The sequence below is a fragment of the Rhizomucor pusillus genome (genome assembly GCF_041956525.1).
Source record: "Rhizomucor pusillus strain CBS 183.67 unplaced genomic scaffold VTP01scaffold_22, whole genome shotgun sequence".
Taxonomy (NCBI): domain Eukaryota; kingdom Fungi; phylum Mucoromycota; class Mucoromycetes; order Mucorales; family Lichtheimiaceae; genus Rhizomucor; species Rhizomucor pusillus.
Window position 1 is genome coordinate 106,136 of NW_027192164.1, and position 25,280 is coordinate 131,415.

Here is a 25,280-nt window from a genome sequence, read left to right on the forward strand (position 1 = left end):
GGATGACCAACATTCTCATAGTATATGTGGCACCAGTTGGTAACTCTGACGCTGGTGTTACCACATGATCAAAGCTGTCATAATATAAGTGGTCCTATTAAAACATAGGGTTACGTAAGGAAGAGAAGAACATCATCTGCATATGCCAGGAGTTTGACCGGTTCAGGAAGACTAAAAGACAAACGGCCAACGATTGAGGAGGAGGGAGGCAGGAAGGGAAAACCAGGCAGCAGAGATGAGGACTGAATGGGCTGAAGAACCGGTTCTAACGCAATATTGAAGAGTAGAGGGGATAGCGGATCGCCCTGTCTTAAACCACGTTCTTGGCGACATGGGGCAATTAGAAAGCCATTGACGTTGAGAGACAAGAGATTCCGAAATAATAAGCACTGGCAAGTGTACATGGACTCTAATTCGAGATAATTTCTTTCCAAAGCTCCAAACGCAACTGTCTGTAAAAAATACGACAGCGACCAACAAGGGCCATGGCTAGGGTTCACCAAGTAGCCGTAACTACCCATGCATTATCGCTTTTCTTTCTATTCTCCAAACTGTTTCTCATTCAGCTTATTTAAACACTTTGGCAGCTATTACTATGCGATACAGTCTTGGTGCTTGGATAGTCATGACAGTGGCCGCTGGGTTTGCATTGGCCGACCCGCAGGAAGATGGTCGCACTTGGCCTAATGACATGTATTATCACCATCATCCTAGCAAGGCTATAGCGGCTGGTGTCGACGACGATCCTGAATACTATCGTAAAGCAGCAGCACCTTTGGTTGCTATGCAAGGTATATTATGCAACAACTGTCGTCCTTCGTGATCAATTGCAATATTAATTCGATATTTCATTAATACATAGACGCAAACAACGTGAACCAGATGATGGCGGCGAACGAGGATCAAGGCGGCCGAACGTGGCCAAACGATATGTACTACCACCATCATCCCAACAAAGCATGGCAGGCTACGGACCAGAGCCGCACGAGCCAGCAAATGGCTGCAAACGAAGGTAAGTCTGGAATTATCCCGCTACGGAAGATCTGGTACTCAAATAATGATAATATCTGGAAAACACAGATGCAGGAAGAACTTGGCCTAACGATATGTACTACCATCACCATCCCAACAAAGCATTTGCTTTGTAAGCTATGAGTGAATCAATAAAGCTCGAGACATAGCAACTGATATTTGAGCCAATAAGAAAGGCGATCTCGCAAACAAGTATATATTTAGCCATCGTAGACGCACTACATACAGACAAATCCCTTTACTTGAGGGGAACGAAACGGGAAGAGTGGGTGGCACCAATACCGGGACGACCGTGTCTGACGGGCTTGTACGAGATGCTATGTAAAACAAATATGCCTTAATTATCTGCGCGATAATTTTCCAAAAAAAGAAGAAAACTCACGAGAATTCACCAAGGTAGTGGCCAACCATTTCAGGCTTGATTTCGACCTGGTTGAAGACCTTACCGTTGTAGATACCGACAACGGAGCCAATCATTTCGGGAACAATGATCATGTCACGAAGGTGAGTCTTGACAACGGCGGGCTTCTCGTCAGCGGGAGCCTCCTTCTTGGCCTTGCGAAGCTTCTTAATAAGGCCCATGGGCTTACGCTTCAAACCGCGCTGGAATCTTCTGCGGGCACGGGCGTGAACGAGCTCCATGAATTGCTCAGAGGACAAGTCCAAGAGCTGGTCGAGGTCGACACCACGGTAGGTGAACTTGCGGAAAGTTCTCTTTCGCTGGCTCTGCTGTTCTTGATCAGCCTAACATTTGCTAATGTCAGATTCAATGTCGAGAGACAAGACAAAGGTGATAGAGTGCAGCCCGTCCAAAATCGCCGTTTTTCGCCATCCATCCATATCTTCCATCGTCATCCATCATACTTATTCCGCATTCTCGCATACTCTGCATCTCTGTGTGGGTACTTTTGTTACATACCATGCTGGGTCAAAGGGAAAGGAGGTTTATAGGTTGGTGCAAGGTGCTGGTTTTCACTCGGACAATTCAAACTCAATCGCCGTTTTTGGTAACTTGATTGTCGAGCTCGCCTCCCAGAAGAGCATAAAGCGAAAGTAATATGAATTCCATATTATAATCAACTTGTGTACATATTGCTGGATGTATTATATGGATGTATTATGTCGGATACTACAGTTGATACGGCTATTTACGGTCTTGATTGTTCGTCTCCATTACGGTTTCAATACAACAACAATTATCTCATAATTATTGACGAGAACGCAGTGTGTATAAAGTGGTCCATAGTTGAATTAAATGCGTAAACCTATATTAATAATATAAGTTATATAATGAAAACTGTACGCGCAGAGTGCTGAATCCATTTGTTGCCGCTTGTGTTGGATTTTCTTGGATCCGAGACATTCATGTCTTAACAGACGAAAAAACCGTCGACAAGGAGGATAACATTTTCCCCATTTTCCAAGAAACAAACAAAGATGGGATGCTCATCATCAGGGAGCAAGACTTCCGATAGAAAATCAGACATCCACATCGATATGCTGTGCAAAGTGCAGGAGTGCATAGAACACAGCGTGGATAAACCGTCCTCGTTTGCAATACGACGGCAGCAGCAGCGCGCGCAAATACCCTCTATTGGATCTTTGCAGAATCGCAAAATATATCATCGCATGCTTCTCGGCCGCGTTGATCGAATGGGCTTCACGAAAGACACGTATGAAGATGAACGCAGTCTTGACTTGGTGAAGGAGCGGGCGGATCCAGACTTTGATCCATCCCTCACGCTGGATGAGGACCAGTTCTTCAACTGGCGAGGATGCAGCAACGGCTTGGTACTGGCGGCGGCCGTAAGCGTCTTGCTAGGTCTGTTTCTTGCATTGCCGGTCGGTCTCAGCGTTTCGAAATATATGGATTATGCACAGAATGGCCAATCACCCATGTTGGTGAAACCCGGAGGCCGATTGTTGATTGACCCGGATACGCCTATACACGAGCGAACTAGAACATCGATGGAAGGGGAGACGTGGCATCTCGTATTCAGTGACGAGTTTAACACTCCAGGTCGCACATTTTACCCTGGCGAGGACCCATTCTGGTAAATTTACGGTACAAAATTTTGCAGCAAAAATGGTATACTAATAATACAATTGTTTATGTAGGGAGGCCGTCGATTTGCATTACTGGGCTACCAAGGACTACGAATGGTATTCACCAGACATGATTCGGACAGTCCACCCTGGATACTTGCAAATTACCATGGAGAAGCGAAGAACGCACAATCTCGATTACGTTTCTGGGATGCTGCAGTCGTGGGACAAGGTCTGTTTTACTGGCGGTATGCTCGAAGGTAATATTTGAATCTATCGAGTATTTTAAAGTCATTTTTTACTTACGATAAAGGATGTCCCAGTCAATGTTTCACTACCAGGACCTCCAAATATCCCTGGCTTTTGGCCTGGCGTGTGGATGCTCGGTAACCTGGCACGAGCAGGATACGGAGCAAGCACAGACGGCGTATGGCCATACTCGTACGACTCCTGCGATGCGGGTGTCACAAGGAATCAATCCAGATTGATGAAATCGTATTTACCCGGGCAACGGCTCAACCGTTGCACGTGCCCATCTCACATTGACAAGACAGAGCATCCTTCTCCCGGCAGAGGCCGCGGCGCTCCAGAGATAGATGTGCTGGAAGCGACGGGAGCCGACGATAAATTCGGGGATACAGCGCATGGTTCAGTGTCCCAATCTGTGCAGTTTGCTCCTTTTGATGATTGGTGGCAACCAAACACGAGTGGATACGAAATTCTCAACGAGAGAGCCCGCACCATTGGCCACAACGGGCGAACAATTATGAACCCGTATCGTGGAAGCGAATGGCAGCAAGCAGTATCAGCTTTGACGCAGTTGGACACGCAAGTTTACGAAGGTCGCAAGTTCCAAACATACGCAGTTGAATACGTGCCTAGTAACACCAAAGGCAAGAAGCCCTATATACGTTGGCTCGTTGATGGCAAGGAGACCTGGCGCATGTACGAGGATGCGGTGGGTCCTAACTCAAAGACTAAAATTGGACAGCGGCTTATTAGCATGGAGCCCATGGTAAGAAGCTTCAAATACAAATTTACCTTTCACTGTGGTCTGAAATATTCTTGCTTAACACTTTAGTCTCTGATTCTTAATTTTGGAATGTCATCTGCCTTTGGACCAGTGGACACTGATAGTTTACCATTCCCGTCGCATTTCTTGATAGATTACGTCCGGTATTACCAAAGTCCGGATAGGATCAGCATTGACTGCAGCCCACCAGATTTTCCAACAGCAGAGTATATTAGAAGGTACGTCTGCTAGCGATTGTGTTTTATATGAGAACAATCAATTGACAACCATATTCACTTGATTTAACAGCCACTACAATGCTTACACTAATCCGAACCTAACAACCTTTGCCGAGGCTGGGTACTCTTTTCCACCGTTCACTGTCAAAGGCCACTGTTCATGAAACCTTCTAGTTGTAATATAAGCTACAGAGTATATATTTATTAATCAAACTAGATGCCATCGTTTGAAAAAGCCTTTAGCATCACTGTTAGCCCCTTTTTCAGCTGCAGGATTATGATACCTTTTTAACCAACGTTAACTGTGAAAGCACAGCAAAGTATAGTGTAGACCGGGACCTTACCGGTCTAAATTCCTTTGTCAACTGTAAAACTTGTGCAATGAGAGTCTGGAGTTGCTCCTGAATTCCTATGCAGCCTTTGAATCCGATTGAGTGCTAAGTCGGACACAATTCCGCCAAGCGCCACCTGGAAAAACGCCAAGGAGTACTTTAACAACAGTCGCTCTTTGCAAAAAAATAAGAAGGTCTCGGCAATATCGTTTAAAGTGTGTGCTTGCATTTTCACCACGAGATGATGACTCGGCCATCCAGTAGAAGGTCATTTATCATCTCTGTGACCCCTTGCTGCAGCTGCGCAGCGAGTTATCTGCTTATTTCAAAGATAGTAAAAGCTAATGACACGATGAGGTGTCAAGCCGAATGCTGCTTGGGAATTCGGGTTTGCGGGTTTATGCCAGCTCTAGCAAGAAAAATAAAAGGGGCGCAGAGCGCTGACTGATGCCAATGTCCGTGAGCGGTTGTGCAACTTGGCTCGACTTTTTTTTGACACGGTTGCGTTCCTTCGCTTCTTCTTCCTCCTCCTCCTCTAAACTCATTTACTTTGAAATGACGGTGGCATCTCGGCGACGTGTCTCAAGCACAATCTCCAAGCTCATTTACCAGTACGAGTTACAAACTGCGCTTTATATGCTCGAACCTTGGGAGAAAGCGCTCTTCAGTAAGCCCTATGCTGACTTGTTCTCAATATCGCAGCCGATTTAATCAGATCAAAACCGTTTCTAGACCTTGTCCTGTTCTGCACAGTATCTCTGTCGGTTATGACGGTCTTCCAGTACACTCATGTAGTGCTTAACATGCTCACCGCCTAGATCATGATTATACTCCCACCACCACCTGCCTGCCAGACTCGTACCCCTTCTTTTTCCTCAAGCATTCGCTGCTGTCCCTGATCCCTTAAACACACACTCTTTTTCCGAACTATTCTTTGTCCCTTTGCATCGTGTCAATTATTACTATTGTTACAAGAATGTTGCAAATACCCCTTTCTTTGTTTCTTGGCGCCAAATATAACACCAACAAATTTTTGCTCGGCATGGATTCTCACCAATCTTGTATCTTTTGATCGCGGAGAAGGGGGGGTTGTCTTGATTAGCTATTATTAGCTTTTGACCAAGACTGGCTGCGGCAAAGATATACACTCTTGGCACAGCGACTAGAGGTACTGGGCGCATCTGTGATCTCGCTAGATGCTGCTAGCACCCGAAACTTACCAACAAAGGTCTGGTACGACAATTAGCTTCCTTTTCCCCATTGCCCCATTATTTCGTGAACCAGATATAAGTGTTCTGAGCTTTCCATTTTTGGATCCTCAAGTTTTCCTGGACGACGATCTGTTTCACACACACAGAGTGCTCCAATCCGAATTCTTGATCTGAAATGAGTGACCAAGCCCACTCGGAATTCGGATTGGACTTATACATGAAAAAGAAAAGCTAAAACTCCTGGGAAAATACACTTTTTCCCAAAAGTAATGTCGCATTTTGTTAAATTTTTATAATACATTTATACACCAAAACGACAAATTGCAGCGACATTAATTTTTGGAAAAGGTGTGTCTCATTTGTGCCGAAATGTTGTCAGTCACCTTGTACCTGCCATGAACTTAATCAACGGTCCATTATCCACTGATCATGGATCAGGAGTATTGTAGTGCTCAAGTCTCAGTTGAATTTGTAGAGTCTTCCATTGAATTATATAAGCATCGGATCGCAAGGCCTTTTTCAGAGACTTTCATTGTTGTTCAGAAAAATAGCACTTCCTGGACTATGTGTTACTAATCACCACAGTCTCACCACAATCAAATGTATTCGTTGCGCTACCATAACTATGGATAATCGGGATATTTACTTACATGGCAGTAACAATGGAATCGTAACCATAGCAAGCATAAAAGAGGATGGGGTTTAAAAAGCTCAAGCAACAAGCCGGTTTATGTTGCGTACAGGCCACAAAAAGCATTCAAAGCTAAATGCTACTTTGCTTGCATGATGGTTGGTCTTAAACAGCCACAATTTGCTTCGTTGCTCTTTTTGCAACTGGAAATTTGTGGACTTGTTAATCACCTGACACAATTAACAGATAGTAGCTGGCTGATTAGGAAACTCATAGAAAATGAAGATCGAATAAGAAAAGAATGGACGAAAAAAGCGGCAAATATGTATACTCGCTCGGTTTTCGTCGACAACCTCTCATATTCGTATCAAAAGCTCATCACGCTCTGTAATCCACGATGTATCGTCGATGTAGGTACGATAAGGGAACCAGCAAGAGAATTTGTAGCCAATGTTTTTGGAAAAAGGAAATGAAAGATGCATGCCGTCATTGCATTCTTGAAAACAAACAAAAAGTTTTATCCTCTACATCAACTGTTCTGTTTCTAGAAGGGCGTCGTTGACCTTATTTGTCGCCCTGTTAAAACAAGAGAGTAGGTTAGCTCGAGTTGTGCGAGAGAGTAAAGATGTTGCAACACGTACGCGTGCCATTTTGACAGCACCCCAGAGAGAGCCGACAAGACCGGTACCGAGGACAAGGAAGGTGGAGTAGACAAAGAGCTTGTCACGGGGACCACGGAGGAACAAGAGTTGGTTGGAGGGAGCCTAATCAAGACGTAAGCAATCACGTCTCAGCCTAACGAAGACGTAAACATACTTGGAAGAACTTTTGGTGCTCAATGACACGGTTGGGTCTGTTGACGAGAGACATTGCTGCAGTTGTTCTGTTTGGAAGAGGAGTTGACCAACTCTTGAAAATCACAAAAGAAAACTCCAGGGTTGTCACGTCACGGGTCTGAGTTACAAATTCACACCTCCTGCTGCCAGAACAAAGTATCCAGTGCTGCTGAACCATATTTTGATATGTAGTCTGTACTGCTAACTAGCTAAGGATGTCCCCGTATAAAGACCCTTTATACTGCATCTGATATCAATCGAGTAACTAAAGTGGACCAATACAATGTTATCTACCGTATAACTTTTGTTTTATCCTAATGCATTCTATAACCAATGCCATTGCATCCATTTGAATTGATAAAGCTATGTACATTTATATAGTGCACATAGACTTTGGGAGTCAGCAGTAATGCTTTTACCGGATGAGAGAAACAGACATGACGGGCTTTGAATTTGGACCAATGCAAAATGGAAGATTGTCAGCCGTAGCTGACTCCTTCCTCTTCCCTTTGCAGAGCTTTCGTTCTCTATCTCTGTTGCGTGAACCACGCATTTTCAGCCATGGAACGTACTTACCGATCCAAATTACGCTCTGCATCGCGCAGAACAGAAGAGACGGAGCAACGGTCTCAAGAATCATTGGGCGGCGACTCAACCGGTTCACCAGCTCAGACAGACGAAACGACCACTACTACTCAAATCAGGACGAGGAGGACATCTGTCGACGCATCCATAGCTGCGGAAGATTTCTTTGATGAGGACGACGAGGAACTGGCATATACAGGCTCAAGTAGTTTCGATCGCGAACCATCGAACGGCGAACCTCAAGATATTAGCCCGTTCTTCCAGCGAAACAGAAAAAAGGAACCAGTGTATGGAGACAGGTTCATACCAACACGAGACGATGCTATCAGCATACGCGATATATTTGAAATGGAAGCCCAATACAGCTCAAGGTCTCCAGAAGATTTCAGCTGGGAAAGAGGTAAATAAGCTGCTTTGCACCGGGTCTGTGCTTTTGGGAACACTCTTGCTTACACCCCACTTGCATATAGATCCCGCAATACAAAGGTACAATGCGTACTTTTTGGGGGAGGTGATGGGAGACATGAGCGCGGCAACAGATTATGCTAGAGGAGACAATACTCCCAGGCGAGTGCTGAACTTCAACGGGACACCGAGCTCTCGACGCTCACCCTCTCCAACGTACCTCGTCGATAGCCCATATTCATCAAAATATAACACTAGCCCGATCGGCGAGGCGGGAAGAATTGTCATGAACGCACATCAACGTACACTGCGGGAGTTCAACCATTCCAGCATCAAAATCCTGGATGCTCCAGATCTGAAAGACGATTTTTATCTGAACCTGATTGATTGGGGATCGAATGATATTCTTGCTGTCGGTCTTGGAACCTCGGTATATCTATGGAATGCAGAAACCAGCAAAGTGAATCGTTTATGCGAATATCCTGATGATAGCGTTACGTCCGTATGTTGGGCTTCTGGCGCCAACCGCCTTGCAGTTGGTACAAACCGAGGATATGTGTACTTGTACGATACCGAAATAATGCGCAGAATTCGAAGATGGGAAGGACACACTGGGCGCACGGGATCTTTGGCATGGAACTTCAATGTCCTGACATCCGGAGGTCGCGATCACAAAATTTTCCATCACGACGTGCGAGTAGCAACAGAGAACTTTTGCGAGCTTACCGACCATACGCAGGAAGTATGCGGTCTCAAATGGAATCCGGAAGGAACGATGCTTGCATCAGGCGGAAACGACAATAACTTGATAGTATGGGAAAGCACATCACCTCGTCTTTTACACCGGTTCGAGGAACACACTGCAGCAATCAAAGCCATAGCGTGGAGCCCGTATACCAGAGGTTTGCTTGCGAGTGGAGGCGGAACTGCAGATAAGACGATACGTTTCTGGAACGCAATGTCCGGCGTAGCAATCTCCAGCTACACCACCGGTGCACAAGTCTGCAACCTCGCTTGGTCGACACGGGAAGACGAACTTGTATCATCCCATGGATTCTCCAGCAGCGCTGACAGCACGTCAAACAACCAAGTGCTTGTATGGAAGGCGGATCCCGAGAATTTCGAGAGACTGGCGACTCTCAGTGGACACACGAGTCGTGTCCTGTACATGTCAATGAGTTACGACAGTAGCACTGTGGTTACGGGTGCTGGCGACGAAACACTTCGGTTCTGGGAGCTATATCCGCAATCTGAACTTTCGGCAAGATCAACAGATGTCAAGCTTCTGAGATAAATTGGTGTGCGATTCCACTCAAGATACCAACCATCCTTGTCCCTTGCAATTCACCACCACTACCACCACGACCATGTACATCGCTCATTCCTCACTTCCCATTCCTTTTTCCAAATATGATATTCTTTTCATTTCCCCCCCTTTTCTTTCAGCGATCTGTATATTTGTCCCTTTTTCTTACATTCCACGCTGCTGTATCAAAGTAAAACAAATAGCGAGATTTATGCCTTTTTTCTTTACCAATCCAACAACGCTGCTTTATTATTTACGCGCTGCGATGAAACGCAGCCTGCATCGAAGACTCCTCTGACGAGTTCTTGGATGACTCGGTCTTGCAGGATGGAGAGCTGTACAATTTCCGCGCAGTGGCAGGGGGTGACTCTACCGTACCAGATAGCACGCTGGCCATTGTGGGTATACAGAACAACGTTGCCGGCAAATGCATGCCCTGAAAATATAATCGTTAATATATATATATATATATATAAGTATTCTATTTTTGCAGAAAAAAACCGCGCCAAATTTTTTTACCTCCTAGATGGCTACACAGCGCCACTTGTCCCGGAACACCGGCGTTGTCCATGGCGGTTGTCAATGCTGTCTGAAGCATAGGGCCGAGCGTGCCGCACCGTCTGTCTTTGCGTGCATGACCGCATACAAGGAGAAGGTTGGTGAAAGGCGAGGGTCGGACAGTGAACTGGTCAGATGGTTTGCCGCATACAAAGTCAATAAAGGCATTGGCTCGTCTCGGAGTAATGTTACTGATGATAACATTGTCTGGCATCAGCAGTACATCACATGCGTTGCGCTGTTTAGTGTACTGTGAAGAGAGGGAAGCATTTGTGACGATAATGCGCTGTGAAAGAGAATCACGGTCAGGCACCGATGCTCGTAGACTGCGTAGATGAAATCGGTCATTCTCTGATCGCTCAAACATGGATACTTTCTTTTTTCGGACGTTGATCGCCTCTATCAAGGCTTTGGCTACACCGTCGTCTTCAATGTGAGCAGGCCAATCCGCCTTGCCGGTCAGGATGATTATATGGATTGCATATGCAGGGACTGTATTGTATAGCGGTCGTGATTGATCAATGTTCAAGTTGGGAGGTACAACCGGATGGAGCCCGCATGGTTTGTCGCACCCTAGACAGTCTCTGGTCGGTTCAATGTCGGGCAAGGGCTCGCTGACTATAGGTGGCAGACAGGATTTTTTACAGTCGCTGGGACAATCATTAGAGTAAAGACTGGAGACACACTTTGATATCCACTCCATTTATGAACATTCTTAACCAACAGCAGGGAATGAAAAGAGAAGGAAAGAAACCTGCTGAGTCGGACGGACTTCCCCAATTTATTTGTTTGGGCGCATTCAGGGCCGACGATGATCATTGTCCGATCAGGAATTTGATCATGCTGGCTTCGACGGCCGAACCTTCGTGGCCTCTTTAATTTTCTCCCTTTTACGCCTATAATATCCTTTTCTACGCTTTGCTTCTTTGTATCCTCGACTAAATATTTCAAATTGACAGAAGAGGCAAATATAGTCATTGCTCGATATAATGGCAATTTGATCATCATCCCTGCTGCGTTTTCTTTCATCCAAGCTCTTTGCACGTCTCGCTGCATTGTTGTCCACTGCAGGTCGTTGTCGCGTAGAGCACGCTAATGCACCGGGATGTTCAGCTGTTTGCATTCTGGAGGAGGGGATATTATCTCTCTTTGTTGTCGCGTGAGAAACATCAGAGGTCTCGTGATTTTTGGTTATCAAACCCTTCAAGACGTTATCTGATCTTCCATGCAAACTGTTGACACCCTGGACGCGTTGGTCTTCGGATGCGGTTTGCTGACTTCGCTTGTTTTGATCTTTGCTGTTAATATCATACGGCCTTGTGTCGCATGTATGGGCTGCAGATGCGTCTGCACTTCCGACGTTGACTGCTTGCCCCAAATCTCTCTGTTCAGAAACATCATTGCTAGCATCCAAGGCCGCGTCTGATCTATTCGATGTGGTCGGCTCAGTATCTGGTTTGTTGTTTCCGGTATCTTCTCCTTTAACGCCGTGATTATCCGGAACTATTTTTATTTGTTCCTGTAGCAATCCGTCGGAAGTCGCATCGCCAGCGACTGTGTGTTTGGCCATATGCAGCTGTGCCGATACAATGTTGGATGAGATTGCAGGCTCTTGCATTGCCTGTGAACCTGCATTTTGATGTGGGCTCGCATATGATAGTATCAAAGTGCATTGTATATGTTCTTCGTCTTTGGAAAATGATTCTGGATCATCTGTTGTAGTCCCAACAGCGAGTTGATTTGCAACGGATGCTGGCTCATCGTTATCTGGCTGCACTGGAGAATCACCCGATAAATTTTGCTGTTTTGCAGAGCTATTTGTATCTTGAGCATTTGATTCATCGGAAAATAGGCTTTTACGTGGTCCCTGGGTCGTCGGTTCCGTCCACATAGAGGCCTTTTCGGAATTGCTTGTTAAGATTTCCATATCTTTTGATCGCTTGCTATCATTATTGCTTCCTTCCATATCAACTCCTTTGATGATGACACTGCTGTCACTGGGCAAATTTTCCTGAACTGATATGGATGCTGGTGTCTCGATCGACTTTGCCGCAATATTCAGCTGATTTTCGCCAGCAACATCATCATCATTATTTCTTCTGGAAAAGTTTTGAGCGACTGTAGAACCAGTATCTTCCAGCACGTTACATTGAATACTTGAAGTGTTTTGATTGCGCAGCTTCGCCAGGATATGCTCAGAATGCAGGAGACGACGTTTTTCAGACTGTCTAACAAGAAACATACTGTCTGCCCATGCTTGCTTTGGCTCCAACACTAGCTTGAAGCCAAGACCCGAGGAGCCTATCAAAGGGTTAGAAGCTAGTATAGAGTATTTGTTATTTCACCATATTATTATACCTGCCGTAACGTGGGATTTGAACACGTCCGAGGATATGTCTTCAAAAACACCATCTTCGGTAATTTCTGGCAAATCGCCATCCACGCAGACTAAATCATCAGATACAATCTCCTGGATGGAAACAAAGGTGAAAGGATAACAGCATCAGTTTTTATGTTATTATATCAGAGTTCCCTTAGGATAGTTTTTCTTTGGATACTTCACGTTCTGGTCACATTCCGTCAAATCCTGCCGCTGCCGCTGCTGCTGCTCCTGCTGCGGGGTCTCACTGTTCATGCGCTTGTCGTGGCTGTCACTCTGAATTTGGTCACCGAGATCGGTACTTGCAGTGTGAGATTTGCTCATGCATTCCGTGCCTTTAGACTTTGATCTTCGAAAGCGATTGGACAGCAACTGTCCCATCGCTGCGAATGCACAAAGCAGAAATGCAACGAAGATGGAAAGCGTAGGAAAAACGATCGTATCCGAGAGAGGTAAAAAGAAAGGTAGAAAAGAAAGCTCACGCGTCCCCCCAATGACGAAAATTAAAAAATGCTTAAGGCCACAAAGTCCTGTTTTATTTCGTTGCTCCAGCTTCATCGCAGAACTTGGCAAGTTCAATGTCTCTAGTGGAAAGTCCTTGGCAATCATGCGTCGAAAGAGTTACTTGAACACGGTTGTAGACCTAAGCAAGTTGTCAGGAACGGGCATCTACTGCAATGGCTGTATTTGAAGCTTACATTGAACCACTCTGGATGATGATCCATCTTGTCTGCCTTGAGGGCAACGCGGGTCATGAATCCGAATGCTTGGTTAAAGTCTGCAAACTGGAAGGTCTTTTCGATGGCATCTCGCTTGTCTTGTAAGCTCCATCCTGAGGACAGCAAAGGCTTCAAGAGAGTCTCTCGTTGCGTTTCGTTGAGTGTCGTCACCATCGTCGAGGCGCTACGGAAAAGAGCCCGCGTGAAATGCATGACAACCTTTCAAGATCCCAAAAAGTGTGGGAAAAAGAATTAAAGAGCAGACCAACGAATCTCCGGGATTCCGATCGCCTCAAAAAGGTTTGAGAAGCAAGAGATCATGGTAAACTCCCACCAATTACATGATTGCACAAATGTTTAAGAAACTTGCATGCTGATCAATAATACAGGATAGACTTAACATTAACAGCCAAATCGAACACTGTAAGTGGATCTTTGCGACGGTAGATTGAACTGCATCGAACTCAAATCTTGATCTCAATTGCAACACAGTACAATCGAAATACGTTGGCACTGGCCATGCTGACACGATTAAATAGCAAGTACCTTGTGTCTGTACAAATCATGGAAACATGAACTAACAGCTTTGCAACAGCGAATGGTTGACGAACCAGCATCGCGATAGTTATGCTTCATACATTGGTCACACATCTTTGTTGTCATACTTTGCAGTGGCCGAAAATGAGTGCACAGCAAGAGTGAAACACAATATCATGGAGGTAAAGACGTCTGCTGTGTGTATTATTTTCCATGTGGACTTGGACTAATAATATGCGGGTAATTCATTGTAGAAAATGCTGCAACCTTGTGGTCTTCCACCGGTACGGGATGAACAATAGGACGTTTCGACGTTTGCCTAGAAATCATTGTTCTCCTTTATCATTTTCGTTATCAATTTTATCATCGTCATTCTTGTCTTCCTCGTCGTCTTTGGGTAATACATGGATACTCGGCTTCGTTGCAGCTGGTTTGCTGCTGGAAGAGGGTATAATGATATCATCACCATCGTCATCGTCGCTGTTGCTGTCTGATGCGTTGCCGGGTCGTTTTTCTTCAAATACTCCCAAACCAAGATTCTACAATGCGTTGTAAGCATCATCTATGGAAGTCAAACCTGATTGACGAAAAAGTACCATTTCAATGTAACGCTCGTCTTCATCCTCCAAGTTTTCAATATTGAGTTTTGAAGGGTCTGCTTTACTTAGTTCCTCGTTAGCCGATTTAAGCTGCGGCAGGAATGCTTGTACTCGAGATAGAACTATCATGTATGAAGGTCATTGAATATCATATAGCAACGTTTCATGTATAGTATCCACTTACTGTCACTGGGGGGTTCTATTTTGTACGTTTTGGGTTTGCTTTTTGGAACGTCTGCTGAAGAGTCTTGCTGTTTCTCGTCCGGCTGATCCTTAGCTAGGAGCTTCGCTGTTTGCATTGTTAGGCACTTGCTCCTCTCGACAGTAAATCTTTAGATGCAACGCTACCAATGGTTTTCTCTTTGCCGGGGACATTAACGAGATCTGACGATCGCTTGCTGGTGCTCATACTCAACTTTTGAGAGAGATATCCGACATCCACAAATTTTTTGAACTCTTTCTTCCCTTATTATTACTCTTTTATTTCTCCTTCTCAATGGTCAAAGGGATCGATCCGAGTATAAACGAGAAAGAATTCCTTCTGGAAGCACTGCGGCAAGGAAGACGTGTAGACGGGCGTGGGATCTACGATGTGCGAACGCTCCAGATCGATTTTGGTGTCGACCATGGTCAGGTCACTGTGCAGTTGGGCAAGACGAGGCAAGCAAAAGCGCGTTCCCCATAAAGATAGTTCTATCCTAGTAACCATTGTATATATGTATACAGAGTCGCAGCCAAAGTATCTGCTGAAGTGGGGCGACCGCGTCAAGATAAGCCAACAGAAGGCATTCTTATATTCAACACGGAAATATCACCTATGGCATGTCCAACATTTGAAGCTGGAAGGTATGAAGATAAGCATTTTATATACTGTGTTTTACTAATATCCATTTGCTACAGCCGTTCAGAAGAGGAAGTCCTGGTTAGTAGAATTATCGAAAAAGCACTGCGTAGGAGTCGGGCGATCGACACAGAAGGATTATGTATAGTTGCTGGCGAGAAGGTAAACTTTGATCGACCCTTAAACGTTAGCATGTAATTTACAAACGCTGTGAAAAAAGGTGTGGGTGATCCGTATTGATTTACACTTTTTGGACTATGACGGAAACTTGATCGACTGTGCCGGCATCGCAGCAATCACAGCTCTTTTACATTTTCGACGACCAGATGTCACCGTTATCGGTGAAGAAGTTACTATCGTATGTTGTGTGAACTTAGGCTGCATACCATCGTGTCTCGCATTAACCACCAAATCGCCTGTTAGCATCCTATTGATCAACGGAATCCAGTACCACTAAGCATCCATCATATTCCCATCTGCGTCACATTTGCATTCTTTGATAAAGGGTATACCACTGATCCTAAAGATATTCCGATTTATGTTGCTGAATGATGAATATATAGGAAAGCGCTCGTTGTAGACCCTAACTACCTGGAAGAGAAAGTGAAGGAAGGAGACATGACTATCACAATGAACATCCACAAGGAAGTTTGCACGTTATCGAAAGCTGGAGGCATTCCACTTGATATGGAACAGGTTTTGCGATGTGCCCAAATAGCGCAGATCAGAGTAACGGAAAGCACAGAAATCATACAGAAAGCCCTGGAAGACGATAAAGCTTCAAGGTAAATTTGCAAACGAATGACATAAATATGCTTTTCAACTAAAAGGTTATCGCAGGTCCAAATAAACAAATGTTATGGTTCTGTTTTATGCACACGGGCTGCTGCAATATTTAAGGGACAGAAAGGGGCGATTTTGACAGTGGTCTTTTTTCAACTTTATATTCTTCTTGTGAAATGACTCCATGAATTCTGTTTTGATCTTAAACCATGGAGGTACCATCATATACGACACCGCGCAGCAATCTGCCGAACACCTCGGCGACAAGAGAGAGATACAGTTCCTGCCGCTTTTACTTACAAAAGACATGATGAAAGCAAACTTCCACGATCGTGTAAATTATGTGGAATGTGGACGCAAGACAGTTGCATTCTGGGAGGTTCGTCGACCATTGCAAACATTGCCTGTATATTCGTTTCTAAGTTGGATATTAGAAGCATGATTTGCTGTATATAGCCCAAGCAGAGCGAGGGCTTGTTCCTCCGGACTATTTGCAGCACTGCTTAGCAACGATACACCGGTTCTTACGATTTACCCATGGAGCACAGTGGCAGGAGAACTTCAAGCAGAGGGCAAAGTCGAAATTGTCATCTGCAGCGATATCAAATACGTTATCGCTGCTGCCGTTGATATCTGAAACGACGCTTCCGTTGTATTCTCCTGATATGCTTGGATGTGTGGAACAGGTTGAACTCCACGAGGACCTTAAAAACCGATTATCAGAAGCGCTCAGAGATAGCTGCGACCGTGCATTTTTAACGACTACATCTTCGACGAGATTTGTATCGCTGTTCACTCCTCCAAGACGAACGTCGAGTCCCTTGAAACGATCGATATTAGGCAAAGCACTGTTGGGACTTGAGAGCTCATCGCAGTATCAGCATCAACAACAACACGATCCTCGATGGAGCTTTGCGTTTTTATTTGCGAACGATAAGTTGGTAGCTCAATGCCCAAATACAGACGATGTATTGCATGAAAATGATAATATGGCACCTGAGACTTTATTCTTTATAAAGTGTCTTATATTGGAATTGCTTAAAAGAAACAAAAACTCGACCGAAACACAAGCGGATGCTCAGCCGAGGTAAGACAATAAATCAACTATTTACAGAGCTATATTAACTGACATGCATATTTGTGTGCGTGCGTGCGCACGAAAGCAATGAATCATCGAGGAAGTCTATTTCCATATCCTCCTTGACTCCGTCTTCGTCTGATACCAGCCAGCAATCCTCGCTTTCATATGCACCCGACTCATCCTCCTCATCTGCCCCGTACAAAATTTCAGAAAAATCAGCATCCTCCGTGACACTTTCGCCATCCAACTACTCGCCACCGAGCTTATCTTGGGCAAGTTCTCGCCAAGGCAGCAACAATTTATCAACACGTCTTTCACGGTTTGGCGTCGAGCATCCACTGAGATCAGAGATCAAACCCAAGCGCTTATCTGCGTTGCTATCATTCGATGATGATCGACCGTTTATCAATCTTTCCAGTACGCCGCCGCACCAACAGCAGCAGACTACTACAGAGCGCCGCAGGTCCTCGGCAGACTCGTCTCCCGGTTCTCGATCCAGGAGCCACAGCCTTTCCGAAAAAGTTTCTGTCAAACAGTCCCTTAAAAATATGATGGGTGCGCTGATGCTGGAAAGCGAGCCGTTCACCTTGGATACATCGATGCTGACATCGGTGAAGCGCTGGGTCAAGTTTGGAGAACGTTTGGATCCGTGCACAATTTTGCTAGCACAGGCCACCGAAGGACTGTACTCTGCTGTCATCTTCAACGATCGATACGGTGCAGTAAGTTAATAAGCAAATATTGTGACATTTTTATCCTCTTTTTTCCCGTTTTTTAAACATGTGTAACAGGAACCGAGTCTGCTGGGCGAGACTCGAAACAGTACAGGAAGAGCATTCAAGGCGTATTTAGCCGAAGCACTGAGTGACTTTGCAGCGTTCCTGCTGACAAAAGCTTCGACGCATTTCACCATCTTGTCTTTTGCTACCACTTATCCGGGCTTGGTGCATTTTTTACACATCAACAATGGACTTTTAATGACACCGACGATCTTGGACCTGCCAGAGTGTGCTCAAAATCATGGGTTGCTTTTGGAACTAGGCGAGAAGTACAGTGAATGGGTAGGTGGGACCTTCGACAATGTAGCATGGAGTTGGCCGTCCACCAAACGATTGCACGAAGTTGTAAGTCTTCCTTTCTATTTACAATTTATGCCTGTGCTTGATTTTTCTAAATATACTGATTTATCGTATAGTCTCAAGAAATGATACGAGCTGCTTCGCCGTTTGCCAACAAGATACCCCGATCCCCGTATATCGTGCAATGCGCAGGACTGGAATCCAAGGGATTCCGCTGCGTCTCCTCTCGAACGCAGGACAACCAGGTCCTCGTAGCTGCATATTTTAGCTTTGTACCAGATGATATCATGCTAGATATGCACGACAAACTGTTCCGTGATATTATGCAGCGTCAGAGATTAGATTGATTTCATCTTTGCATTTTCCTTAACATATCTCTTTTGTAATATCCCGTGTTAATTCATCGATGCCTGTTCTTGAATGCTGGAATAAGTACAGAGACCTCTTTTCCATTATGCCTTTTGACTGGATCCCAAGCGCATTTTGTGTACTGACCGACGGGACGGGGATGGTGTCATCCATCCTCACTGTCCGAAGCACTGACTCCCATGACCTCCTTTACATGCCACACAAATTGCATGATTTTTGCGGAGAAGTCTTGTGGAGCACGCGAAGTAATCTGGAAAACTGCCAAGTCCGATGTCACAAGGTTGATATTCAAGATTAGAAAAGAGTAAAGCTCTAGATTGAAAAGAAAAGAAAACAAAACACACTACTCGCGATGTAGAAAAGGATTGAAAAGTATAAGTTTTAGGAAAACAAGAAAGAAAAAGAGAGTGAGAGGGGTATGAGTGTTACAAAATAAAGCTTGTGTGGATACATGGCGCAATGCTCAAATTTTTATTGCAGGAAATGGCAGCCTCCGCTTCTAGGCCTAGAGCGAGCAAGACGACAGAGCGCATTAGCAAGGATAGAGGAGAATGATCAAATAGAACGCATATGTACCTGAGATCACGAAGCCAACTGTCGAAAGCTGCCGTTCACTGCTGGGAGTTTGCTTCGCTAGTTGCTTTGGACACTGTATTGGTGCAATAGTCGCCAGTCCGGATCGGACACCCTCTCTTGCAAGAACTGGTATATCACTTACAACGCACCTTAAGTAAGTTCATCACACGAACCATTGTTACGCGTGATGGGGTACATGAAGATCGCTTTAAAAAGTTCTTTATGATTGTTAAGACGATCTTGTGGAATATCCTTTAAAATGGAGAGTGTATCTTTTGCACCATTCTTCTTGGTCAGAGCTACACACGTGCTGTATACCTCGTTGAAATCAGTCTGATCAAGATGAAGCAGCTTGGACACGAAGTCATCTCGATCGGTGTTGACTGGTCTAGATTCCATGGTACACTTTGTCCAGGGTACACAAAACACAATTCGACGTGTGTATTTCTTATATCACACGTGTCGGTCTTACTGTTGCTTCTGGGATATCTCGGGATCTTGGGTATGGCCGTCCCTATGTACCTGAAGCAGAAAATGGTAAGGTCATGGATATCAAGGCAATGGCAGACAAGTTGATCAACCTCATATTCAACTATCAGATAGTCGCAAATCAAAATTACTATACAAAGGATCATGCAGGCGGTTTGGCCACTGGGTAGTAGTTCATCCGGTAACAATATCCCTAGTCAAGGTGATGCTGAATGTTGTTTCTCGAACATGATGGGTCAATGTGTCAATAGAGATCTTAAACAAGGTTATTGAGAACATATCAGTGTCGAATTGCACGCGTACTTCAGTGCACTGCAACGTGATTGGCGTCGTTAATTATAGATGTAGCGCGATAAGACTTCTTCGAGCTGTTCGCATGAATCAAAGATGTCTGGTGCGGCCATCTTTCAAGTCGGTATCCTTCAACCAGTTCGCAGCCAGGTCCTGTTGTTTCGTACATGGTCGACTAGCTCGGGGTCTTCTTCCTTTTCAAATTAAGGGACGTCAACCGCCGCAGCTGGGGCCAGTCTTGAGCCATTCGATTCCTCCATAGATTCATACAGTTTGTTACTCCAGGAAGAGAATTATTATGCTATTTAGCCTGTTTCTTCTCTCTTTCCTTCCGCTGGGAGGCACCGGAATATTATACGTTCAAAATTTAGTTTTGAGAGTCTGATTTATATTTAGGTTAAGGAAAATATCGATATGCTAATATCTCCAATATCCATACTTAGAGTAATGAAAAATAGACAAAAGGCTGGGTGGTGAGAAAAGAGGGAAATGGATAATGTCATTGACTTTCTCAAAAGTCACGTTGCAGGAATTTTGCCACTGCGCTTCAGCTTTGTAGTTTCTCGATCTTGCTCAAATGGAAAACCAAGTAGAGCGGCCCGTTGTATTCTTTGACATTTCCATCGGCGATGTCCCTGCGGGACGTATGAAAATGGAACTCTACTCGGATATTGTTCCCAAGACTGCAGAGAACTTTAGGCAAGTCATCAATTTTAGGATTTGCATGCTGTGTGTGAGAACGCGATCGACTTATTCGTTGCTTTTCCAGACAGCTCTGCACCGGCGAGTACAAGTAAGCAGGAGCGAACATGGTTGGAATAATGGAAACGGCCGTTTGCATTGACGCATATTTGTCATGTGATAGACGCAACGGTGTGCCTCAAGGCTACAAAGGCTGTTTGTTCCACAGGTTCGTCGAGAAAGAGAGAGAGAATGTTCACGCATTTCATCGTGATATATTCACTCGGATTATTACATTTCAGAGTAATCAAGGATTTCATGGTTCAGGGAGGAGACTTTTTAAAGGTTAGCAACTGATAACTAGCCGCGAGATATGATATCGTTGTGATTCTAAAGGTTCACAGGGAGATGGAACAGGCTCCATGAGCATTTACGGAGAACGATTTGAGGACGAAAACTTTATTGCAAAGCACTCGCAAGCAGGATTGCTGTCTATGGCCAACTCTGGTCCTAATACCAATGGCTGCCAGGTAGCTCCCTCTGAAAGAAAATTGCGAGAGACATGATGATTGTTTTCTAAATCGAACATCTAGTTCTTTATTACCTGCGACAAATGCGATTTCCTTGACGGAAAGCATGTCGTATTTGGACATTTGATCGATGGTCTGTTGACTCTTCGAAAGATAGGTATGTAAAAGAGACTGGTTGGTAGGTACTTTTTTCTTCTAATCCTCTCTCTATAGAAAACGTAGCAACAGGACCGAACAATCGTCCAAAGTTACCAGTACGGATTACAGGTATGCAAAGCAAAAGAGCAAATCTTTTATTTTTAATGGCATGAATTGTGGAATCAACCTAAACGGTTAAAATAGAGTGTGGACAGATGTAAACGGGAGAAAAGAAAACGGAGGAAATAGTAAAGCTTTTCTTTTTTACTTGCGGATATCATCACATGTGCTGTGGGTTTTGTTGTTGTTGTTGCTGCTGCTGCTGCTGCTGTTGTTGTTGTTGTTGTTGTTGTCTCTTTGCAACCATCATTCGTTGCAATTCGCGTATAGCTTGTGGAGTTAGCTGGCCTGGAAAACCTGCACCCATAGCCGCCAAATTGCCCATATTTGCCATTGCGTTTTCTGCACCGCCCATATTCATTCCTGTCACGTTCGGGCTGCTGATGTTGATGTTTGAAAGTAGCAAACTATTGGGATTTAAGCCAGGTCTGCCGCCTAAAAGTATATAAGTATCCCACAAAGCATATATATCAAGGAGTTTCTAACTTACCGGCCATCTGTGCCATTGGACTCCCGCCTAGCGCAGCAGCAGCGTTGTTCATTATAGCTTGTGGTGTTTGGCCCGACTGTGGTTGCGTCTGTTGTTGTTGTTGCTGTTGAGCCTGGGCCTGCCTTAAACTCTGCAACAACTGCTGACTTGCTGCGTTGCCCGCTCCCATCATTACATTGGCAAGGCTACTCATATCCTGCATATTGTGGCCAAGACCTTGCGGTGTCTGCATCTGCTCGAAATCTGGAACAGGTGTCTTTGCAAACACCAAGCCGATTAGCTTGCCACCTGAAAACGTTAAAACAACACCGCTGGATTGGTCGCCGAGCGCAGGATTGAACAATGCAGTAGCAACATATTTCTTTTGCTCCAGATTCTTTAGCAGCGCATTGAAATTGCTGTGATCTTGCTGATTGCTGGTATCCAAAATACGGAACTGACATAAAGTGCCTTTTTCCATAATCTCTTTCTGCAGCGTTTGCTGAGCCAGCTGGAAGGGAGATCGTTTTGTAATCTGAATACGCTGCGGCCATGCATCCGGACGGCTAGTTTCCCCCCGGAAACAATAATGTGAGCAATTTGGATATCACTGCAGAGATTGAAACACGTGAAACACTTACTATTCATCCAAACCTATCTGTCTGCCTCTCATGGTGATTGCAAATGCACCGCAGTGACAACTGAACTCTTGGAATCTATCATCTACTTTGATGTGCCAAACAATCTGTCCTCTCCAGAGGAGTTGGGAAGCAGGCGGTTGCTGCAGTAATGGCTGTCCCTGTGTCGGATAGGGTTGCTGCTGTTGCTGCTGCTGTGGTTGTGCTTGCTGACCTAAACCGGGCGGTTGATTTGGCATTCTCGCATTCTGGTTCATATTTGCTTGCTGATCCATTGTATTTCCTACGTTCATCTGAAGCTGCGGCGAAGCTTGAGTTTGCTGCCCAAGCTGCTGTGCATTCATCTGTGCTGCTAGCAATAGGCGCTGTTGTTGCTGTTGCTGTTGTTGTTGTTGTTGCAAAGAATTTGCAAGCGCTGAATTAGATGGACTAATTGTTCGTTGAGCAGCAAGCTGTGCAGGATTTTGCTGAGGCGTGCTCGATGCTTTGCTCATGTCTGGAACTCCAGGCGGTGTGCGTGCAGCCATGTTGTTAAAGTTCATAGGAGATGACAGCCCGGTAGCAGCCATGGTGCCAGCAATGTTGGCGCTCGCGTTGCTGTCACCTTGCTGTGCAGCTTCGTTCCGTTTCGTTTCGAGAAACTGGCCGATCATTGTATTTATTAATTGCAATTGATGTCGCTGCTGAGGATTTAATTGAGGTAGTGACATGAGATATCGTCGTTGCGCCAAAATCTGCTGGAACTGCGCTGCATTGGGTGTGAATCGCTGCGCAGGCTGCTGTTGTTGCGGTTGCTGTGGCGTTGAAGTAGGCTGCTGAGCCGGCTGTTGCGCAGGTGTTTGCTGTTGTGGTGTCTGTTGCGGCTGTTGTGGCAATTGAGGTACTTGCTGCTGCGACACTTGTGGCATAGAGGTTGGCATTGGAGGTCGCTGCACTGGTCCTTGCATAGGATGCTGGAGTTGTTGCATACGCTGTTCCGGCGTGGACATCTTTGGAGGAGTGGGTGTTTGGGTAGGTAGTGGTTGCGGTTTCGATGAGACAGTCTGGTGGGCTGTTGAATCTGTCTGCGCAGAGGTAGCAGCAGTAGGCATGGCATTGTTCGCTGACGCATAATGCTTTTGCTCCATTTGAGCAAATTTGGCCGGATCAACCGTCGCTTTCGGCAGATCGATTTGTCCGGGAACATTGTCTCGTTTCCTCCTCTTATTCGGTTCTACAGGCGATAACGCTTGGGGTGATGTTACATTTACACTGGATTCAGAAAGTCTCTTGGATGCAGCGTGTCCATTCCAAGATGCTTTTGGTGTTTCTAACAACGATAGTCCATCAATACACCCGATTGCTCACTGTACTAAGTGCACCCTAAAATACCCTGCTGTTTTGGTGTTGTATCCGGAGCATTCGCTGGTTTAGCCTCGGGAAGCTTGAATCCTGCAAGCTTCACAACATGCGACGATGAAATTGTCTCGGATGGTGTGTGCAAGTCGATTTTGCCTTCATTGACCTTCTCGACCAGGCGTTCAAAGTCTGTGTATCCTTTGGAAGGTGTGATCAGCGATAATCGGATATCATGCTAATGAGGGACAAGTGAGATCGATAATTGTCAAGGAACCTTGGTCGATAATTTCAACACAAACCTTTCTCATTTCTTGCACTATATCATCGAATTTAAAGTTATTATACTTCTCGGATAAATTGCAAGATGTGCCGCTCTGGTGAGGTAAGCTGTTGGATATCAAAATGCAGTGCAAGATTGGATCGTGACCGATTTTATCCGTTTCTTCTCGGTACTGATCAAAGAGCTAGATTGCGAGGTAAGGATCTTTGTTACCAAGACAATTCAGGGCACACTGTCGTTTGCCCAATCCATACCTCTAGGGCTGCTACGAGTCCTTCTCCGGCAGCATTCCTCAAGATGCCACCGTTTGCACAGTGGATAGCTCTAAATACTTGTTGGAATAAACCGAGGTCGCTTGTGAAATATTTCCTATCCACGGTTACGGCCGATGCTGGATCGTAGTCGCCAAACACAACCATTCCGTATCTCAGTATGGGCTATAGATCAAAATAAGAACCATGCAGCTTTACGCATGACATGTATTAAATCATTTATTACCGTCACTTTGGTCTTGCTCTGACGATCTTCAGCGTCCGTAAAGTACGGCGATCGCAGCTGCCTGTCAGAAACGAACAGCCATTTGTGAGCGATCCTCCAGAACCCTGCCAATCTGTAAGGCTTACTTCAAAATGGGCTCCACGTAGGCGTCGATGAGAGCATTCATATGTGGCTTCATGCGCGCCGTCCCCTCGACTACAAAGACACAAGCAACTTCTCGTCGGTGGTGTTGCGAAGTTGGAATCTGCGGTGAATGGTGGAGACCGGGATTCGGTTGGCCCTGTGTACCAGGCGTCGCCAGAGCAGCATTGACGGCGGTTGCGGTTATGGTTGTCATGTCTTTCCACCAAGCGAGGGCACAGGGCAGGTACTAATTTCGTACGTTTGGTAAAGGTGGAGAAGAAGCAAGAAGGCAACAGAGAAAAGGCAGAGACAGATAGAGGGAAAAAGAGAGAGAAGTGGGGTGGAGATCAATTCGGGCTGAATTACTGTAAAAAGATAGACATAAAATGGTTATTGCCGGATACATCTTTATAAGAAGCGTCCCCAGCTTTGCGCTTAGAAATGCATCTGGAGCCTTTTAGAAAACGCTTCTAGGAGAGGCCATTGGCTCAATTTGAGCATAACAATCTGGGATGTTGACCACTACGG

At 45.2% G+C, this 25,280-nt stretch overlaps 16 protein-coding genes across 16 annotated transcripts; 8 read left to right on the top strand and 8 right to left on the bottom strand.

Annotated features, from left to right (window-relative positions):
* Positions 1-595: 595 nt before the first annotated feature.
* On the top strand, positions 596-1,148 carry VTP01DRAFT_5421 (uncharacterized protein; the record flags this gene model as incomplete). The annotated part of the gene is made up of 3 exons (XM_069384212.1): positions 596-791; positions 863-1,012; positions 1,081-1,148. 3 exons carry the CDS (start codon positions 596-598, stop codon positions 1,146-1,148), a joined length of 414 nt encoding a protein of 137 aa, XP_069235338.1.
* Positions 1,149-1,270: 122 nt separating this feature from the next.
* On the bottom strand, positions 1,271-1,881 carry VTP01DRAFT_5422 (40S ribosomal uS19 domain-containing protein; the record flags this gene model as incomplete). The annotated part of the gene is made up of 3 exons (XM_069384213.1): positions 1,271-1,349; positions 1,415-1,776; positions 1,819-1,881. The coding sequence occupies 3 exons, from the start codon at positions 1,879-1,881 to the stop codon at positions 1,271-1,273; spliced, it is 504 nt and encodes a 167-aa protein (XP_069235339.1).
* Positions 1,882-2,469: 588 nt separating this feature from the next.
* VTP01DRAFT_5423 (uncharacterized protein) lies at positions 2,470-4,493 on the top strand (the record flags this gene model as incomplete). Its single annotated transcript, XM_069384214.1, has 5 exons — positions 2,470-3,086; positions 3,151-3,338; positions 3,402-4,093; positions 4,160-4,329; positions 4,400-4,493. 5 exons carry the CDS (start codon positions 2,470-2,472, stop codon positions 4,491-4,493), a joined length of 1,761 nt encoding a protein of 586 aa, XP_069235340.1.
* A 621-nt stretch (positions 4,494-5,114) lies between these two features.
* VTP01DRAFT_5424 (uncharacterized protein) lies at positions 5,115-5,479 on the top strand (the record flags this gene model as incomplete). The annotated part of the gene is made up of 2 exons (XM_069384215.1): positions 5,115-5,328; positions 5,394-5,479. The coding sequence occupies 2 exons, from the start codon at positions 5,115-5,117 to the stop codon at positions 5,477-5,479; spliced, it is 300 nt and encodes a 99-aa protein (XP_069235341.1).
* Positions 5,480-7,067: 1,588 nt separating this feature from the next.
* VTP01DRAFT_5425 (uncharacterized protein) lies at positions 7,068-7,373 on the bottom strand (the record flags this gene model as incomplete). The annotated part of the gene is made up of 3 exons (XM_069384216.1): positions 7,068-7,079; positions 7,145-7,267; positions 7,320-7,373. The coding sequence occupies 3 exons, from the start codon at positions 7,371-7,373 to the stop codon at positions 7,068-7,070; spliced, it is 189 nt and encodes a 62-aa protein (XP_069235342.1).
* Positions 7,374-7,900: 527 nt separating this feature from the next.
* Positions 7,901-9,623, top strand: VTP01DRAFT_5426 (uncharacterized protein; the record flags this gene model as incomplete). Its single annotated transcript, XM_069384217.1, has 2 exons — positions 7,901-8,324; positions 8,395-9,623. The coding sequence occupies 2 exons, from the start codon at positions 7,901-7,903 to the stop codon at positions 9,621-9,623; spliced, it is 1,653 nt and encodes a 550-aa protein (XP_069235343.1).
* A 236-nt stretch (positions 9,624-9,859) lies between these two features.
* On the bottom strand, positions 9,860-10,896 carry VTP01DRAFT_5427 (uncharacterized protein; the record flags this gene model as incomplete). Its single annotated transcript, XM_069384218.1, has 2 exons — positions 9,860-10,071; positions 10,155-10,896. 2 exons carry the CDS (start codon positions 10,894-10,896, stop codon positions 9,860-9,862), a joined length of 954 nt encoding a protein of 317 aa, XP_069235344.1.
* Positions 10,897-11,031: 135 nt separating this feature from the next.
* On the bottom strand, positions 11,032-12,954 carry VTP01DRAFT_5428 (uncharacterized protein; the record flags this gene model as incomplete). Its single annotated transcript, XM_069384219.1, has 3 exons — positions 11,032-12,494; positions 12,552-12,663; positions 12,757-12,954. The coding sequence occupies 3 exons, from the start codon at positions 12,952-12,954 to the stop codon at positions 11,032-11,034; spliced, it is 1,773 nt and encodes a 590-aa protein (XP_069235345.1).
* A 154-nt stretch (positions 12,955-13,108) lies between these two features.
* Positions 13,109-13,466, bottom strand: VTP01DRAFT_5429 (uncharacterized protein; the record flags this gene model as incomplete). Its single annotated transcript, XM_069384220.1, has 2 exons — positions 13,109-13,216; positions 13,272-13,466. 2 exons carry the CDS (start codon positions 13,464-13,466, stop codon positions 13,109-13,111), a joined length of 303 nt encoding a protein of 100 aa, XP_069235346.1.
* Positions 13,467-13,611: 145 nt separating this feature from the next.
* On the top strand, positions 13,612-14,131 carry VTP01DRAFT_5430 (uncharacterized protein; the record flags this gene model as incomplete). Its single annotated transcript, XM_069384222.1, has 5 exons — positions 13,612-13,614; positions 13,682-13,715; positions 13,785-13,830; positions 13,888-14,011; positions 14,084-14,131. 5 exons carry the CDS (start codon positions 13,612-13,614, stop codon positions 14,129-14,131), a joined length of 255 nt encoding a protein of 84 aa, XP_069235347.1.
* A 24-nt stretch (positions 14,132-14,155) lies between these two features.
* On the bottom strand, positions 14,156-14,837 carry VTP01DRAFT_5431 (uncharacterized protein; the record flags this gene model as incomplete). The annotated part of the gene is made up of 4 exons (XM_069384223.1): positions 14,156-14,368; positions 14,426-14,550; positions 14,613-14,717; positions 14,777-14,837. The coding sequence occupies 4 exons, from the start codon at positions 14,835-14,837 to the stop codon at positions 14,156-14,158; spliced, it is 504 nt and encodes a 167-aa protein (XP_069235348.1).
* Positions 14,838-14,924: 87 nt separating this feature from the next.
* VTP01DRAFT_5432 (uncharacterized protein) lies at positions 14,925-16,119 on the top strand (the record flags this gene model as incomplete). Its single annotated transcript, XM_069384224.1, has 7 exons — positions 14,925-15,088; positions 15,155-15,274; positions 15,329-15,431; positions 15,490-15,627; positions 15,693-15,775; positions 15,833-16,054; positions 16,110-16,119. The coding sequence occupies 7 exons, from the start codon at positions 14,925-14,927 to the stop codon at positions 16,117-16,119; spliced, it is 840 nt and encodes a 279-aa protein (XP_069235349.1).
* Positions 16,120-16,236: 117 nt separating this feature from the next.
* On the top strand, positions 16,237-18,559 carry VTP01DRAFT_5433 (uncharacterized protein; the record flags this gene model as incomplete). Its single annotated transcript, XM_069384225.1, has 5 exons — positions 16,237-16,431; positions 16,487-17,139; positions 17,216-17,855; positions 17,925-18,257; positions 18,329-18,559. The coding sequence occupies 5 exons, from the start codon at positions 16,237-16,239 to the stop codon at positions 18,557-18,559; spliced, it is 2,052 nt and encodes a 683-aa protein (XP_069235350.1).
* Positions 18,560-18,726: 167 nt separating this feature from the next.
* Positions 18,727-19,556, bottom strand: VTP01DRAFT_5434 (uncharacterized protein; the record flags this gene model as incomplete). Its single annotated transcript, XM_069384226.1, has 3 exons — positions 18,727-18,893; positions 19,158-19,283; positions 19,331-19,556. 3 exons carry the CDS (start codon positions 19,554-19,556, stop codon positions 18,727-18,729), a joined length of 519 nt encoding a protein of 172 aa, XP_069235351.1.
* Positions 19,557-20,514: 958 nt separating this feature from the next.
* VTP01DRAFT_5435 (uncharacterized protein) lies at positions 20,515-21,507 on the top strand (the record flags this gene model as incomplete). Its single annotated transcript, XM_069384227.1, has 8 exons — positions 20,515-20,636; positions 20,707-20,730; positions 20,803-20,847; positions 20,921-20,963; positions 21,023-21,148; positions 21,212-21,305; positions 21,362-21,415; positions 21,491-21,507. The coding sequence occupies 8 exons, from the start codon at positions 20,515-20,517 to the stop codon at positions 21,505-21,507; spliced, it is 525 nt and encodes a 174-aa protein (XP_069235352.1).
* Positions 21,508-21,566: 59 nt separating this feature from the next.
* VTP01DRAFT_5436 (uncharacterized protein) lies at positions 21,567-24,966 on the bottom strand (the record flags this gene model as incomplete). The annotated part of the gene is made up of 8 exons (XM_069384228.1): positions 21,567-21,841; positions 21,897-22,441; positions 22,517-23,822; positions 23,885-24,086; positions 24,151-24,315; positions 24,386-24,568; positions 24,630-24,690; positions 24,755-24,966. The coding sequence occupies 8 exons, from the start codon at positions 24,964-24,966 to the stop codon at positions 21,567-21,569; spliced, it is 2,949 nt and encodes a 982-aa protein (XP_069235353.1).
* Between the last annotated feature and the right edge of the window lie 314 nt (positions 24,967-25,280).